Source organism: Rutilus rutilus, assembly GCF_951802725.1.
Source record: "Rutilus rutilus genome assembly, chromosome: 13".
Lineage (NCBI taxonomy): Eukaryota > Metazoa > Chordata > Actinopteri > Cypriniformes > Leuciscidae > Rutilus > Rutilus rutilus.
This window is the reverse complement of record NC_140218.1, coordinates 36,511,126-36,526,706: the sequence shown is the minus strand read 5'-3', so window position 1 is coordinate 36,526,706 and position 15,581 is coordinate 36,511,126. Positions and strand designations below refer to the sequence as shown.

Below are 15,581 nucleotides of genomic sequence, written 5' to 3'. Positions count from 1 at the left end.
TTGCCTATACACAAACGTAGATTTGTTAAAGTTTCTCCATGTTTTGAGGCAATTCAAAATGTTCACATTTTATTTCAATCCTTAAAACAATTAAAAAGGAGGAGTGCCTTAAAACTCTCTAAATTACTGGCAGTACATATGGATAAACTCCCCCTGAAATGTAATTTATTATGTTATAATGTACATGTTTTTGTATTTGTATTATTTATTATTATTTGTTGTTGTTGTTATGTTGTTTACGATATGCTGCTTGGTCTTATTATTAATGTGTTTAACAATGATAATATGTTAATGTTTGTTATTTTAAATGATTTAATAAAGTAAAAAAAGAGTTTTGTTGTACTGATATGGCTTATAGTGACGCCTAGAGGCGTGGATGCAGCATCACACACACAGAGGCGGGACCGGGGAGTGTTGTAACACCGGGCCAGTTGTCAAGTCAAGTAAAGTCACCTTTATTTATAGCGCTTTTTACAACACAGATTGTTTCAAAGCAGATTTACAGAGACAACAGGAAATGATTGCAGCAAAGATCGTTTTTGTCAATGTCCAGTTTAAGTTCAACGTTGATTCATTTCCATTGTAAAAATCATTATTTATTAATTTAGGGGCCGTTTACACGACACTGTTTTCAACTGAAAAACAGAAAACTTTAATGAAAATCTATAATAATACCTAACAATAATTTAACTGATTTGAATAATAGGAATGTATAATTTTCTATGTGCAGGGTTGGGGAGTAACGGGAATACTGGAGCCACTAGATGTCTGTATAGCCCTTTACATAAATATATATTCAGGCCTGTGTGTATATTTTGCAAATATTGTACACTGGACCAAATTCTTAATAAAAAAAAAAGTTTAATATTTTTTAAAAATTATATTTCTTATTGCTTGACTTTATTTATATACGTGACCTTGAAGTAATCCAAAAGTAATCAGTTACATTACTTTCATATTATAGTACTTGGATTACGTTACTGAATACTTTTTTTATGAAGTAATTTGTAACTGTAACGGAATACATTTTTAAAGTAACCCTCCCAAGCCTGTCTATGTTTAGGCTAGGCCAAAGAGATGTGTTTTTAGTCTAGCTTTGAACTGGCAGAGTGTGTCTGCTTCCCGGACAATGGTAGGAAGACTGTTCCAAAGTTTTGGTGCTAAATAGGAAAAGGATCTACCGCCAGCAGTCGATTATGATATTCTAGGTATTATCAACTGGCCGGAATTTTGAGATCGCAATAGACGCGTAACTATAATGCGTTAAGAGCTCACTCAAGTACTGCGGAGCTAAACCATGTAGTGCTTTGTAAGTAATCAGCAATATTTTAAAATGTATATTATGTTTAATAGGGACCCAATGCAGTGTTGACAGAACCGGGCTAATATGGTCATACTTCCTGGTTCTGGTAAGAACTCGAGCTGCTGCGTTTTGGACCAGCTGTAGATTATTCATTACAAACTAATAAAGTAATGTCTACACATAACAAAGGACATATTTTAGACCTTGTGATATCTAATGGATCTTTTGTGTCTCACTTGTCTACCATTGACTTGGGGTTGTCTGATCATCTGGCAATCTTTTTTTTGATATGCAAAGACCTGTTGCCAACATTGACAACTCCTTTCGTATTTTGACATCAGGAAGATCCGTTGACCCCATAACTTCTCTGTTCTTATTGATTCTTCATCAAGTAGTTTCTCTTCATCTGATCCTCTGGAGACAAAGGTTTCTTTGTTCAATTCTGTTCTCTTGTCTGGCCTGGACTTATTTGCTCCTCAAAAGTCAGGCACTGTTTCATTTGTACGTCCTGCTCCTTGGTATAATGAGGATTTGCGTATATGATGAAGTCATCTTGCCGTAAAATGGAGCGTCTCTCAGGTCTGACTGTTCATCAGCAAGCATGGAAAGACTGCTTACAAGAATATAAGGTTGGAATTACTTCTGCCAGATCTGATTATTTCTCTAAAATTATTAATGACAATCAAGGAAACTCAAGACAGCTTTTTAATTATTTTAACAAATTGCTGAATTGTAATACTGTTCACTGGTTACTGCTCCAGATCATCTTTGTAATAAGTGTCTGGATATTTTTGGCACCAAGGTTGATCATGTACGTAAAAGTTTCTGTGCTTCTACTTTATTGTCTTCTTCTGTTGAAATTATTCCTTATTTTTCTGGTATTATTTTTTCTAAATTCTGTCCACTTGACTCTTTTTCTCGTTTAGAGGAGGTTTCTCAAATGAAAGCAGCCACTTCTACTAGATCCCATCCGTCCTGGTCTGTTTCAGTCGTGTTTAGCTTCTCTGTGTCCTGAGCATTATAAATGACTCTCTGTGTACTGGGGTTGTCCCAACAGCTAAGCTGTGATTACCCCACTACCTAAAAAGACAAATTTTGACTATGAGAACCTTTCTAATTTTCATCCCATATCTAATCTCCCTTTTCTTGCCAAAATATTAAAGCGAGTTGTTGCTTCTTAGTTAATTTCTCATTTAATAATAATAATTAATAATAATTCGTTACATTTATATAGCGCTTTTTCTGAGACCTCAAAGCGCTTTACATATGGAAGGGGGGGATCTCCTCAACCACCACCAATGTGCAGCATCCACTTGGATGATGCGACGGCAGCCATATTGCGCCAGAACACCCACCACACACCAGCTTACTGGTGGAGAGGAGACAGTGATGAAGCCAATCAGTATATGGGGATGATTAGGAGGCCATGATGGACAGAGGCCAAGGGGCAGATTTGGCCAGGATGCCGGGGTTACACCCCTACTCTTTTTCGAAGGACATCCTGGGATTTTTAATGACCACAGAGAGTCAGGACCTCGGTTTTACGTCTCATCTGAAGGACGGTGCTCTTTTGGCAGTATAGTGTCCCCGTCACTACACTGGGGCATTAGGACCCACACAGACCACAGGGTGAGCACCCCCTACTGGCCTCACTAACACCTCTTCCAGCACCAACCTGGTTTTCCCAGGAGGTCTCCCATCCAGGTACTGACCAGGCTCAACCCTGCTTAGCTTCAGTGGGCAACCAGTCTTGGGCTACAGGGTGATATGGCTGCTGGCATTCATTTAACTGAAAAGGCTCTGCAATCTGGCTTTCGTAAAGTCCACAGTACAGAAACAGCTGTGGTCAAGGTCACTAATGATTTGTTAATTGCTTCAGATTCTGGCTGTCTTTCAATTTTGATCCTTCTTGATCTCAGTGCCGCTTTTGACACTGTAGATCATTCTGTTTTAATTACTCGTTTAGAAACTAGTCTCTGATACTGCTGTTAATTGGTTTATGTCCTACCCCAATGATCGTTAAGCAATTGGTTGCCATGGTTTTAGGTCTGAGGTTGATGTTGTACAATCTGGCGTCCCTCAGGGATCAGTCTTGGGCCCTTTGCTTTTTAACATCTATATTTTCCCACTTGGCCAGGTTCTGAGATCACTTGGTCTAAAATTAAATTTTTATGCAGACGATACTCAGATCTACATACATTTTAAACCTAAGGAAACTGTACCTGTTGATTTTCTTTCTAAATATATCTCTAAGATAAAAGAATGGACAACGCAACATTTCCAACTCACCGGAGTAGGTTGTAACAATGGGACTCTTTGTGTTTGACATTAACTCAGATAATCCGTGATAGTGTTGTACATGTCCAAGTGAGTTATATTTGTAGCAGACAAATGTAGCTACCATATCGTCACCTTCCTAAAATAATTGGCCAAGTCATTTTTTCAGGTTTCTCAGAAAACACAATATATCGACGATCGTCTTTCAGAGGTTGAGTAGATCTTCGTTCTTCTTGATGCAGCTGCCACCTTGAAAAGCTTGTAAAATTGCCTAAGTCTCATTGTCTTTTGACTTGGGCAAAATAAAACGGCCAACTTGACATTGGCCATTATACTACAGGGGTGGAACTGCATGATCTGTTAAACTGAGGATGTGGGTGATTTGTGCCAAAAAATTACACAAATCTCTCTCTCTCTCTCTCTCTCTCTATATATATATATTTGAATATATATTATAATTTATAATATAAATTTTAGCAAAGATTTTATTAAACTTTAAACGAAAACATGTAACAATATTAGCAATATATCTGTTTAGCTACAATGAGAAAAAAAATATATTCTGTATATTTCTCAGTGGTATTACACTTCTCAAGACATGTTAAGCATTAATACATGATTTCATAAAGCACAGTCATATAATGTTCACATTTATGGATCATTCATAATATAGATTTGATTATGTGACATTTTTAATAACAGCAGAAGAGTAAGTTTTGCACAAAATGTTCCAAAGCAAAACAGTTTTTTTCCCCCCATGCTCGTTTCAGTAATCAGATAAAGAACATTAGACGAGGACGTTGCCAACCTGCAGATCCACAATCCCTAAGAGACGAGCAAGATCAGAAATCTAGACTTTTACAGATTTTGCAACAAGCTGCTTTTCCAGTGGTGCAATCAACAAAAACATCTCCTGCAATGTTCCTTACACAACGAGCAAGAGTGCAACGCACACTGATGAAATATTCCCTTTTATTATGAATGCAAAATGAGCGAAACTCCTCATTCAACAGCTGCGATTCCTGCTTCACAGCTTTTACCCTGATTTCAGTGCAGTGTTTCTCCACAGTCGTCCAGAAACGTGCTCTCGATGAGCTGAAGGTGTCACCGGTCAGAGGAAGCCATCTTCCCCGGAGATGTAGGAGAAGCCGTTGAAGGCGCTGGAGCTGCTGGTGGCCAGGCTGGGCGTGGGCTCTGGCGTTCGGCCCACTGAGTTCGGCACCATCTCTCTGGTGAACTCTGGGTCAATGTGCTGAAGGTCTGCAGGGCCTCTCTGGAGAAACACGCCACATGGCTTTATACACAGATCGCCTTCAGTGCCAGACGGGACAGAACTGAATACGTACATAAAGTAAAGAGGTGCACTAAGGCCACGTGTCCACCAAAGCTTAGCTGTGGGCGCTTGAGAACGTGTTTTTTTTCAGTTGAGACGCTTTGCTTGCTGGTGAACGTGATTTCACCAAGTATCCGCAGAAGTGTTACTAGTATCTCATTTCACAGATAGTTTATTTCTGTGTTGTTTCTATATAAAAATGGCGATACAATGCAAAGTATTGGTGCGTTCATGTCCTCCTGGGAAGTTCGTATTTACGAGGTGGGAAGTCTTAGTCTGATCTTTCCCACTTTCGTCGGAGCAAGATGGCAGAGTACTTTTTCTTAATTAATTGCACAAAAATACAACAAGGTTCTTAAAATCTACTTCCAGAAAAAGAAGAACAAGGAACGTGCATCAGTGTGTTTTGCTTTTCTATGTTTCAATTAATTGGACTGTAAACTTTATTGTTATATTGTTATATTATAATGCTATCATATTCTGTGCAGGCAGTTAGCTCACTGTGCTGTAAATAGAAAAGTCTAGCAATATCACTGCTAAATACCTTCAAGTATTGTGGTATTCGCCATGTTTCTCACGGACACGCCCCCAACTTGTACAGATCGGGGCTTAAAGCTACACTGTGTAGGATTTTCTCCCATCTAGCGGTGAAATTGTTTATGACTACCAACTGAATATTACTTTCTAGCCCCTCCCATTCCGAGGGCGTTTTAACTCCTACGGTGGCCGTAATATTTCAAATCTGCCGGCAGTCATGAGTAATCTCCCCCTCGCATTCGTCACGGTGCCACTGAGTGTCAAAACGCGAAAGGCGAAGCTTGAATTTCCAGGTATGTCCCTCTTTGGCTAATGTATTTTCAAGATGGATGCGCAACATGGCTGCCGCCATTCGAGCGGCTCGCTCGTATGTATTCTAAATGCCAGATTCTACGCTTACGAGAATACTTAATTAGTTGGTTGAAGTGATTACACATTAATGAGAATGTATAATTTTGAAAGAACAAAGTGTTTTTTGCTAAAAATCAACTTAAAATATTACACAGTGTAGCTTTAAAGAAAACCTACTGATGACACTGTTCATGTGGCGTTCATAAATACGATCTTTACGGCATGACTCGAACGCGCCATATTTGCTCTGGCTCTTGTTTTAAATTATTTTGTTCTGTTTTTATGCTTGTTGTTGTCATCTGTTGACGTTGTACGAGGAGAACGTGGCGGTTGGCCGGTGTGGAATTTGCCCCGCTCCTCCTCTGCTGTGATTGGACGGCTGGGTAAAAAGTGACAGTGATGAGCGCTGCGTTTCGGCGACCGGTGAAAAACGATGAGTGGCGTTTTAAAAACGTGAAGCTCCCATTGAAAACAATTGTTGGAACAATATGCCAGCTGCGCTTTGGTGGACAAAATGCACTAATAATCTCTTTATTTGGTACCCAATAAAGACCCAGAGGGAGTTTGTAAGAGCCTACCACATTGGGGTTATACGGAGGCGTGATTCGCTTGTGGTAGAGGTCGTCCCAGTTTATGGGGGCAAAGAACAGATGATTTTTAATCTCCAACTGCAAGACAACAGTTGACACATTAACTGTGACTCTTGGCCTGATAAACAGTTTCACAATGACAAAGACATCCAGATGGTCTCTCACAAAATCTGCAATGGCTCCAATGCGCCGGTGCTGGTCTTTCTGCAGGAGTCCGTGGAGCAGGTGACACGAGGCCTCGGACTTCCCCGGGGGCAGGTGGAGTGGCTTATGCAGGATCGCATCGTACATCTCAGACACATCCCGGCTGTAGAATGGAGGCTGTTTGTCACAATAATCCAAAAAGAAATGTGATTATAATCCATTACGTTTGGGCTAAGCTAAAGTAAATATGTTGAGCCGATCAGTGAACTTACCAAGCTGTAGAGCATCTCATAGAGCACAGCTCCAAGACACCACCAGTCCACCGTACGGTCATACGGCTCTTTCCGGAGGACCTCAGGTGCCAGATACTAAGAGTGAGAGAATATCGCATGACTCTGGGTCACGTTAAAGTCCCTGTAAGGCAAGTCATTTCAGTTGGCGTCCATCTCTGAAATGCCTCTTTTAGGCAGCTGTTTCAGTCATGCTCCTATAGACCTTATTCACAGCAGCGCCATCTTTGATGATAAACGGGAATGAAAGCGAGGCTGTGAGCGATAGGCATTCATCTCTTCAGTGGGTTGTACTGTTATTTAATGTGTTTTTGGATTGTTCTGCTGACGAAACACTGCAAAAATATCTTTCATAGAAATTTCAGTAAAAAAAAAAAAAAAAAAAAACCCTAGACAACATGAGATCTAGAAAATTAGTGATCTGGGAGTTTTATACAGGTTTTTTTTTTACAGCGGATGCTTTTGAAAAGACAGTAAGTCTATCCCTCACAGCCTCGCTTTCATACCTGTCATGGCGTCGCTATGAATAAGGTCTGTCTCTTTGAATGGGGAAGCTGTTCACTAAGCTTATGATTAAATTTCATATTTGAAATCACTAATGAAATCAGACATCTGTTTCATACATTTTGTTTTGACGTGGCAGAGGTTAATTTTCACAACGAGTGAGAAAGGTTGACATTGAGCAACTGAATCTCCAACCTCCGGGGAATCATCCGTTTTAAACAAACCCTGAACAGAGGAGAGTTTTATGGCAAAAAGAGAAAGCGACAGAGCTCGTAATAAAAGAAAAATCAACACTGGCTTGGCTTTTCTGAGATGGTGAGAACTGAGGGATTTGAAATGCGGTAAAAGAGACGCTTGAGAGATGGCGTTTTTATTACTCAACAGCTGATAAAGGTATTTTATTGAACAGATAAATTGCAAATAAATGTAGATCTCTAACAGAGTTGATTGTAAAGCATTATTTATTGTGAAGGGTCATATTCATCCGCTCAGACACGCAGAGCTGAAGCACAACCAAACCAATATTCTCCCACAAAATGCATGTACTTTTGTTTTTAACTGCTAGTGGGCCAAAAGTTACATCGGCTACGTCTGAAACCTTACACAGCTGACTTGTTGCCTCACTCCCTTATAGGCAATGACTTTGCAGGCAGCGTTTGCACACAAAGGTTCCTCGCAAGACTGATTTCAGACAGACTTCTGAGGCAGCGTAACGGTTTAATGATCTACAGCAAAATAGAGCGAGCTTTGGTGATAACTAAGAGAATATTTTAATTACTACAATATAAATTTCTCGCTAGAAATGACATCAGAAGTGGGAAACGTTGGTCAAAAATGTACATTTACACACAAACTGACCAGGAAGGAACCGCAACTTTCAGACGCCATCTTTCTTTTTTTAGCTCAACTGTCACAGTATAGAAAGCACAGGATTGTGGGAAATCAAAGGCAGCGAAGGATACATCTACGCTGCCTTCAAAACTCAATCAGATCAAGGTATCTCAGGAGCTAACATTGGATTCGCGTTTGTACGTTTTCGGATGCAGCTTTTAAAGGGGTGGTTGATTATGATTTCACTTTTCTAACTTTAGTTAGCGTGTAATGTTGCTGTTTGAGCATAAACAACATCTGCAAAGTTACAACGCTCAAAGTTCAAAGCAAAGGGAGAGATTTGCTTTTAAAGAACTCGTTTTTTAAGGACTACAACAAACGGCTGGAAGGGACTACATGAGCTTCCTATCGGGTTAGTGACATCACCAACTATAGAATTTACATAAACCCCGCCCCCGGAACACGCAACAAAGGGGGTGAGTCCAAGTTGAGAAGAGGTGATAGGATTTGCTAACACACAAGCTGTTGAAGCTCCACCCCCTGTGCCGGGAGCAGCAGCTCATTTGCATTTAAAGGGACACACACATAAAACGACACGTTTTTGCTCACCCTCAAAAAGTGACAATTTTAACATGCTATATAAAAATATCTGTGGAGTATTTTGAGCTAAAACTTCACATACACACTCTGGGGACATCAGAGACTTATTTTACATCTTGCAAAAAGGGGCATTATACCACCCCTTTAACTCAGGATAAATAGGTGAGAACAATCTTGATTCATACCTCTGGAGTGCCGCAAAAAGTTGTGGTGGTTCCTTCTGGTTCTATGCCTTCTTTACACAAACCAAAATCTGTTAACACCACATGGCCCTGAAAGAGATGAGAAACAAAAATACACACTATCAAAATGTATTTACCATTGTGCATATGCTACGTGAATTCTAAATGCATATTCGTTTTACCTGGTAGTCTAATAGAATGTTTTCTGGCTTGAGATCTCTAGACGGGAGCATGAAGATATGAAAGTGAGGTCAGGCCAACTGTAAATGGGATTATAGTGAAAAGCGTCCCAGTTACTGACCTGTAAACTATATTGAGAGAGTGAAGGTATCCGATGGCACTGGCCACCTCAGCTGAGTAGAAGCGAGCTCGCGCCTCTGAGAAACAGCGCTCTCGCTGCAGGTGATAAAACAGCTGGAGGGCGACAAGAGAGGACCTGCTTTTAACACATTCAGGCCATTACGCTGCTCGTTTCCACCAGGGAAAAATCTGTTTACAGCTAAAGTTTGTCTGTAAACATAAGGGCATATCAAAATATGGTCATTTATAATGTTGTGCCAAATCCTACCCTCTGTCATACACTGCCAAAAATGCTTTTCTTACTTAGAGTTTATGGGCCCTATTTTAACGATCTGAAACGCAAGTATCAAGCGCGAAACGAAAGTAACTTTGTGGGCGGGTCTTGGGCGCTGTTGCTATTATACCGGCGGGATAAATGACTCTTGCGCCCGATGCAAATCTAAAATGTGTTGGTCTGAAGTAGCTTCATTATTCATAGGTGTGGTTTGGGCGTAACGTGAAATAAACCAATCAGAGCGACATCTCACATTCCCTTTAAGAGCAGGCGCGCTTGTTCCATGGCGGATTGCTATTATAACGGCGGATTTGCCAGACGCACGCCAGGAGCGGTTCACAGCCGAGGAGACCGGCGTTCTCGTCAGGGCCGTAAAACACAGAGAAGTGACATTGGGGACGGAGAAACACACCCAAATTAGCTTCGGTTAAACAGGCGTATAATAATTTGGGTAAATGTGTAAGCTAGATTTATGCCTATTTTTTCACATCTTCATGGACACAACAATGATTTCCCTCGTGTGTTAATATTTTTCTTTGTAATAATGTATGGGTTTCTAAAAATGAGAACTGCTGCGTCTGTGTGCAGATGAGATAAGCAAAGTGCATGCGCTACATTGATTATGGCCAAGCATGTGCCCTTAAAATAGCATATGAATAACATGCGCAACGCGCCACTGACTTTTGACTCGGTTTTTCCTGGTCAGTGGCGGAATTGTTTTCTGAAACTGCAAAATAGCACCAGGGAACGTTTGTGCCGGACCACAAACTGTTTTTTGTGCAAGCTGTTTGCGCTGAACCGCCCCCGGGAGCGCAAGTTCATTTTCTAATTTACCGACGTGCGTCTGTGGAGGGAAAAGTCCGCTGTGCGCGGGTGCAAAATAGGAATGATACATGCGTTGGTGTACAAAGTCTATTGCGCTGGGTGCAAGATAGGGCCCTGTGTCTTATTTCCAGTCCAAATATCAAAAAATTCTTTAAATCAAGAAGTATTCTCTAGACGAGTAAAAATCATTATCTTGTTTTCAGAAAACAATAAGTCAAAATTAAGTGAGTTTTTGCTTGAAAAAAGCAAAATAATCTGCTAATGGGGGATACAACATGATCTTGTTTTCTGTTTGAAATAAGATTATTTTGCTTACTCCATTGGCAGATTAACAAAGGTTTTTGTAATCCTGCCTTTTTTGTGTGTGTTGAGTTTTCCCCAAGTTTTAAATCACTATCAGTCATGCTTTCTTCCCATACCTCTCCACCATTGACATAATCCAGGACAAAATAAAGCTTCTCAGTGGTCTGAAAGGAGTAGTGCAGGCCGACCAGAAAAGGGTGTTTCAGACTCTTGAGCAGCACGTTCCTCTCCGCCATGATATTCTTTTGCTGTTGTACACAAGGCAGCGTTGACAGAGAATACACACAAGAGAATACACACATGAGCCGACACCACCCAGAAGACAAATGACAATGTTACAGCCTCAAGCCTTTCAATGACAATACAATGATATTCTGCGAGCAACTTTAACTGTGCTTGTGTGTTAGTGCACACTGGGATCGTTTTCCTTAATTATATTCCAACATCAGAACAAGTGGTAAATATTAGTCACTGCTGCAACTACTGTAGTAAATAAAAAGCCCGTCTTTTGGCCAGCAAGTACTGTAACAGATTAGCATGGTACAAAGGACAGAGTAAAAGGTAGATTAGATTAGATTCTATCATTATCAGAGCAATGAGGTTATATGGACAAACAAGCTAAAAAAAATATATATATATATATTATAAACAAACCTCTTTTTTCTTCAATATAACCTTCTTTTGCAGAACCTTCACTGCATAGAATTTTCCATCGGCTTTCAGTTTTGCTAAGAGCACCTGCAACCCACATGATATCTCAGATATAGTTTTGGATAAAATAGCATTTCTGTAACTTTTTTTTCTTGTAGGTCACTTATGCCCAGTGGAAAACAAAACACAACTTTCATCAAGGTAACCTTACTAGGCTTCCTTCTGAAGTGTTAATCATTTGTGAAGTCATAAAGTACACTGTTAATCAGATAGTGGCGTCGGACGCGCCTCACCTTCCCAAATGTTCCTTTACCAATCACAGCCAGAAAGTCAAAGTCAGTGGGTTTGGCACTGAAGCACACAAGACACGATAAATGTCAACAGTCTAGTTACGGCACTGCATCACAATCACTTTCTATGCACATAAATCCATTAACTGTGTTCATTTGCACATATGAAAGGTTTACAGGAATCTTTTGACATATGACTGATAAAACGGGGACATCTTACTGAGGATTGACAGACACACCCAGATTGACCTCGTCGGATGGAGACGATGTTAATGGCTGAAGGGGGACATTGAAATGTGTTAAACAGCATGGCTAATCTAGAACCTGAAGATGTAACGGCGAAGAATAAAAAGTTCTTACTGGATTATAATGAGCCATCTTCTGTTGCCGTAGAGTTTTCAGTGGAGAGTCTCACTCGCAGCCGTGACTGTCCTGAATGTAGAGATTTGATGTGTCCACCAGCACTGAGCTCTTATGCTGGTCCGACTGTACAAAACTGGATGTTCAGGTTTTGGTGACACAGACCCATGAAGGACGTTTGGTAACTCAGCATTAACGAGTTTACACAGTAAATACAGCTTTGCAATTCTCCTGCAAATTGGGACTATGAATAAACCCTGTGTTCGAAAAGGTCATCTCCACTTGTTAGTGTACAGGATTGACTAAATGTGTTGTTTGTTTGATAGACACAATGGAGTAAAGCAAAAAGATCACTTTGTAAGTGATAATCATAATCATTAAGTTATTCATGTTTTTATTCATCTTGTTCATCTTATTCATCTTGTTCATTGGATGGAAAATTATGACCTTTATTAATATTAATAATAATAATAATAACTCACATAATAATAAAAGTATATTATATGCAGTGACAAGCTGTTTGAATGCTATAGTTTCTAATAAGATAAAAAAAATATATATATATTTTACAGTGTCCTTGTTACATATGTTACATGTACTTACCATAGTAATAACAGTAAATTATGCATAATTACATGCAACTAACCCTCAACCAAATCCTAATCCTATCCTAACCCTATAGTAAGTACATGTAGTTCATTAATATTACTCAGTACTTAAATATATAATTACACTGTAACAATGACACCTTAAAATAAAGTGTAACCACAGAGTGTAAATATGTTGTCAGACAAAAACATGCATTTAAAATAATTTGTTAAAAATTAAACAGTTCTGAGAAGCAACTTACCTGTCAGCGTTAAATATATAGTTTATGAAGTTTTGCTGATAAAGTGTTGTTGAAGTGCATCATTTTCTGCCCATGTCTCAGAACCATCGCGTTACGCAGCTGTGTTTGGCTGAAGGCCCGGGTGAATGATCAACTCATGTGTGCATGACACTAGATATGAGAGCTCGAGCCCGCAGGACAGCAATGTGTGTGTGTGTGTGTGTGTGTGTGTGTAATTTGTTATGCTCTGGACAAAAATATGTCCCCAGAAATGACTTAAATCTGACAAAACTTCCATCTGGGGACATTCTCATTTGTAAAAACAATAAATAAAGTAGGCCTAAATAATCTTTTGTTTATGATTTTATTCTGAAAATGTAGAACTGTTTGGGTGTGGCTTTGGGTTAATCAGTATTTATTAACTGCATATAAAAACAATAGAAGATAATGTGTGTGTGTGTGCGTGTGTACAGGTTTGGCTATATTGCGAGGGCCGAATGTCTTCACAACTAAAATATGATGACCTTTTTAGGGATTAAACTTTATATTGTAATGATAAATTGATAATCAAAAATTAAGTTTCATCTGCGCTTCATTTAGCTCCCTTTGTTTGCCCTGTGTGTTTATACCTTGTGTTTTAGTTATTCCTGGTCGGTTCTCATTAATGTAGGGTGTCATTATTGTTCCTTAGTTTATTCTAGTCAAGTCAAGTCACCTTTAGTGATATAGCACTTTCTACAATACATATTGTTTCAAAGCAGCTTTACAGAGATAAGAGGAAAATAATGCAACAAAGTTTGTTTCTAGAAGAAAATAGCGTCACAGTCCAGCTTAAGGAAATTCAGTGATGGCTCATTTTTGTAGTAAAAAAGTTATTTAGTTCATTTGTATGCTCTGGAGAAAACAGTGATGTCATCGGCCAGCTCAGTTCAGTTCTCATATGATAATGTCAATGCAGGCAGATCAATATTATTGTTGAATATTAAATTAAATGTCCCCAACTAAGCCAATGGCGACAAAGGTGAACAAAGGCGTAAAAGGCGACAGTGGCAAGGAACCAAAACTCCACAAGCGTTTGTTCTGAGATTGTAAAGTTTAATAAAGACTGTTATTGTGATCTCCTTTATCTTCATTGTGCACTACAACCACACAATACGTGACAGAGGAACCGACCCAAACTAAATGGATTTACCAGCAGTTCGAGGATCACTCCACACACTTTTCATTGGTCAGGTTTCTGTCTCCACCCTGGCTCCTCACACCATCGGCTTCGACGTGGGCCCTTGCCCTGGCTTGGCTCCGCTGTGGGCCCTTGTCCTGGCTCTGCTCCGGGTCATCATCTGGCTCCTTCATCCATCGCCCCCTCCTTCCGCCTCCTTCTCCCATCTTCCATCTGTCTTCCTCTGCGCACTCCTCCAAACCCTCCACCCTCCCTCCGCTTTTGGACTGTATTAGCTACAGCACGATTGTTTAGATTATTTGTGCTTTAGTTTGGTTTTGTTGTGTTCCTGTTTGCCTGTTATCCCAATTCTAGATACTGTTCATGCCCTAGTTTGTTTCCATAGTTACTGATTAGTTTCACCTGCGTTTCATTTAGCTCCCTTTGTTTGCCCTGTGTATTTATACCCTGTGTTTTAGTTATTCCTGGTCAGTTCTCACTAATATATGGTGTCATTATTGTTCCTGAGTTTATTCTAGTGTTTGTCCTGAGTTTGTAAAGCTTAATAAAGACTGTTATTGTTATTTCCTTCATCTTGTGCTGCTATCACACAATATGTGATAGTTGGTGAAAGGGAGATAATATGATTGGCAGTCTGGAAACAGTAAAATCACATCTCAGTAGGAAATCAATTCCACCTTATTTTCTAAATATATCTCTGGAAATGTAAAATCAAAATTTGTGCACACATTTTCTCCATACAAAATTGAAATTAGATTGGTTAATGGTCTTAAGAGATCTATTAGAATAGTCTTAATAGTTTCTATTAGAGACAAGATGCAGGATAGATACACCTAGCAATAATTTATAGTCGTTGTCCCTGCGACCTAGTCTGGCAATCACCAGACCAAGCTCAGTCTTTTAAGATTGAACATTAGTCTGGAGCAGGGTTTCTCAAACTCGGTCCTGGAGGGCCACTGTCCTGCACAGTTTAGCTCCAACCCTGATCAAACACACCTAGCTGTGAGTTTCTAGTGATCCTGAAGACATTGATTAGCTTGTTCAGGTGTGTTTGATCAGGGTTGGAGCTAAACTGTGCAAGACAGTGGCCCTCCAGGACCGAGTTTGAGAAACCCTGGTCTGGAGAGTCTGCTCTGTATTTCTACCGCACAAGAGGCGTGATCAACGGGCATAGTTCAAATGACTCTGTACGCAATTGGATAGTCCTTCAACCAATCAGACCAACGATCCGGGTGACATACTTTGCAGCGAAAACTCCAGGCAGGAAACGTGTCAACAAACGTGTTGGTTCGTAGCATTGATCAGCGGTTTGCAGAAGCAGCAAAGGCATCGAGCGATTTTTGCAGGTTGTGCAAAACAACAACATGAAAGTGAGTGGTATTTACATCCACTCCAGCGAATTGTTTGCTAAACTAAAGAAGCCATTGAGCATCGTCGAGAGGTTAAAAGGAATTGGATTGGGTGTTAAACCCGCCAATAGCGCGCCAGGTGGATAAGCCAGTTTGTGATTGGTCCCCGCAAGATTTGTAATGGAAGCAGGATAGAAGAATGTACAGGTTTCCAGCCTGAGCTGCAGGACGAAATCAAATCGCCGGCGGATCGGGCTGGGTTTACCCAGTTTACCTGC

The 15,581-nt window shown here is 40.0% G+C and overlaps 1 protein-coding gene across 3 annotated transcripts; it reads right to left on the bottom strand.

Moving 5' to 3' along the window:
• Window positions 1-4,048: 4,048 nt before the first annotated feature.
• sgk2a (serum/glucocorticoid regulated kinase 2a) lies at window positions 4,049-12,988 on the bottom strand. 3 transcript variants are annotated; one of them, XM_084429134.1, is made up of 13 exons: window positions 12,796-12,988; window positions 11,946-12,081; window positions 11,806-11,861; window positions 11,589-11,646; window positions 11,299-11,382; window positions 10,761-10,892; window positions 9,244-9,356; window positions 9,125-9,161; window positions 8,946-9,032; window positions 6,808-6,903; window positions 6,557-6,712; window positions 6,380-6,469; window positions 4,049-4,853 (listed from the first exon to the last, which is right to left on the bottom strand). In XM_084429134.1, the coding sequence occupies exons 2-13, from the start codon at window positions 11,961-11,963 to the stop codon at window positions 4,692-4,694; spliced, it is 1,089 nt and encodes a 362-aa protein (XP_084285260.1). In that variant the 5' UTR covers window positions 11,964-12,081; window positions 12,796-12,988; the 3' UTR covers window positions 4,049-4,691. The 3 variants fall into 3 exon arrangements, with proteins under 3 accessions (XP_084285260.1, XP_084285262.1, XP_084285261.1); XM_084429136.1 differs by having other exon boundaries at window positions 11,946-12,071; window positions 12,796-12,948; XM_084429135.1 differs by having other exon boundaries at window positions 11,946-12,176; window positions 12,796-12,937.
• Between the last annotated feature and the right edge of the window lie 2,593 nt (window positions 12,989-15,581).

Coding starts and splice junctions, on each gene's coding strand:
- sgk2a (XM_084429134.1), bottom strand. Junction 11,383..11,588: donor GTAAAGGAACATTTGGGAAG/GTGAGGCGCGTC, acceptor TGTGGGTTGCAG/GTGCTCTTAGCAAAACTGAA. Junction 6,470..6,556: donor TTGGAGCCATTGCAGATTTT/GTGAGAGACCAT, acceptor GTTGTCTTGCAG/TTGGAGATTAAAAATCATCT.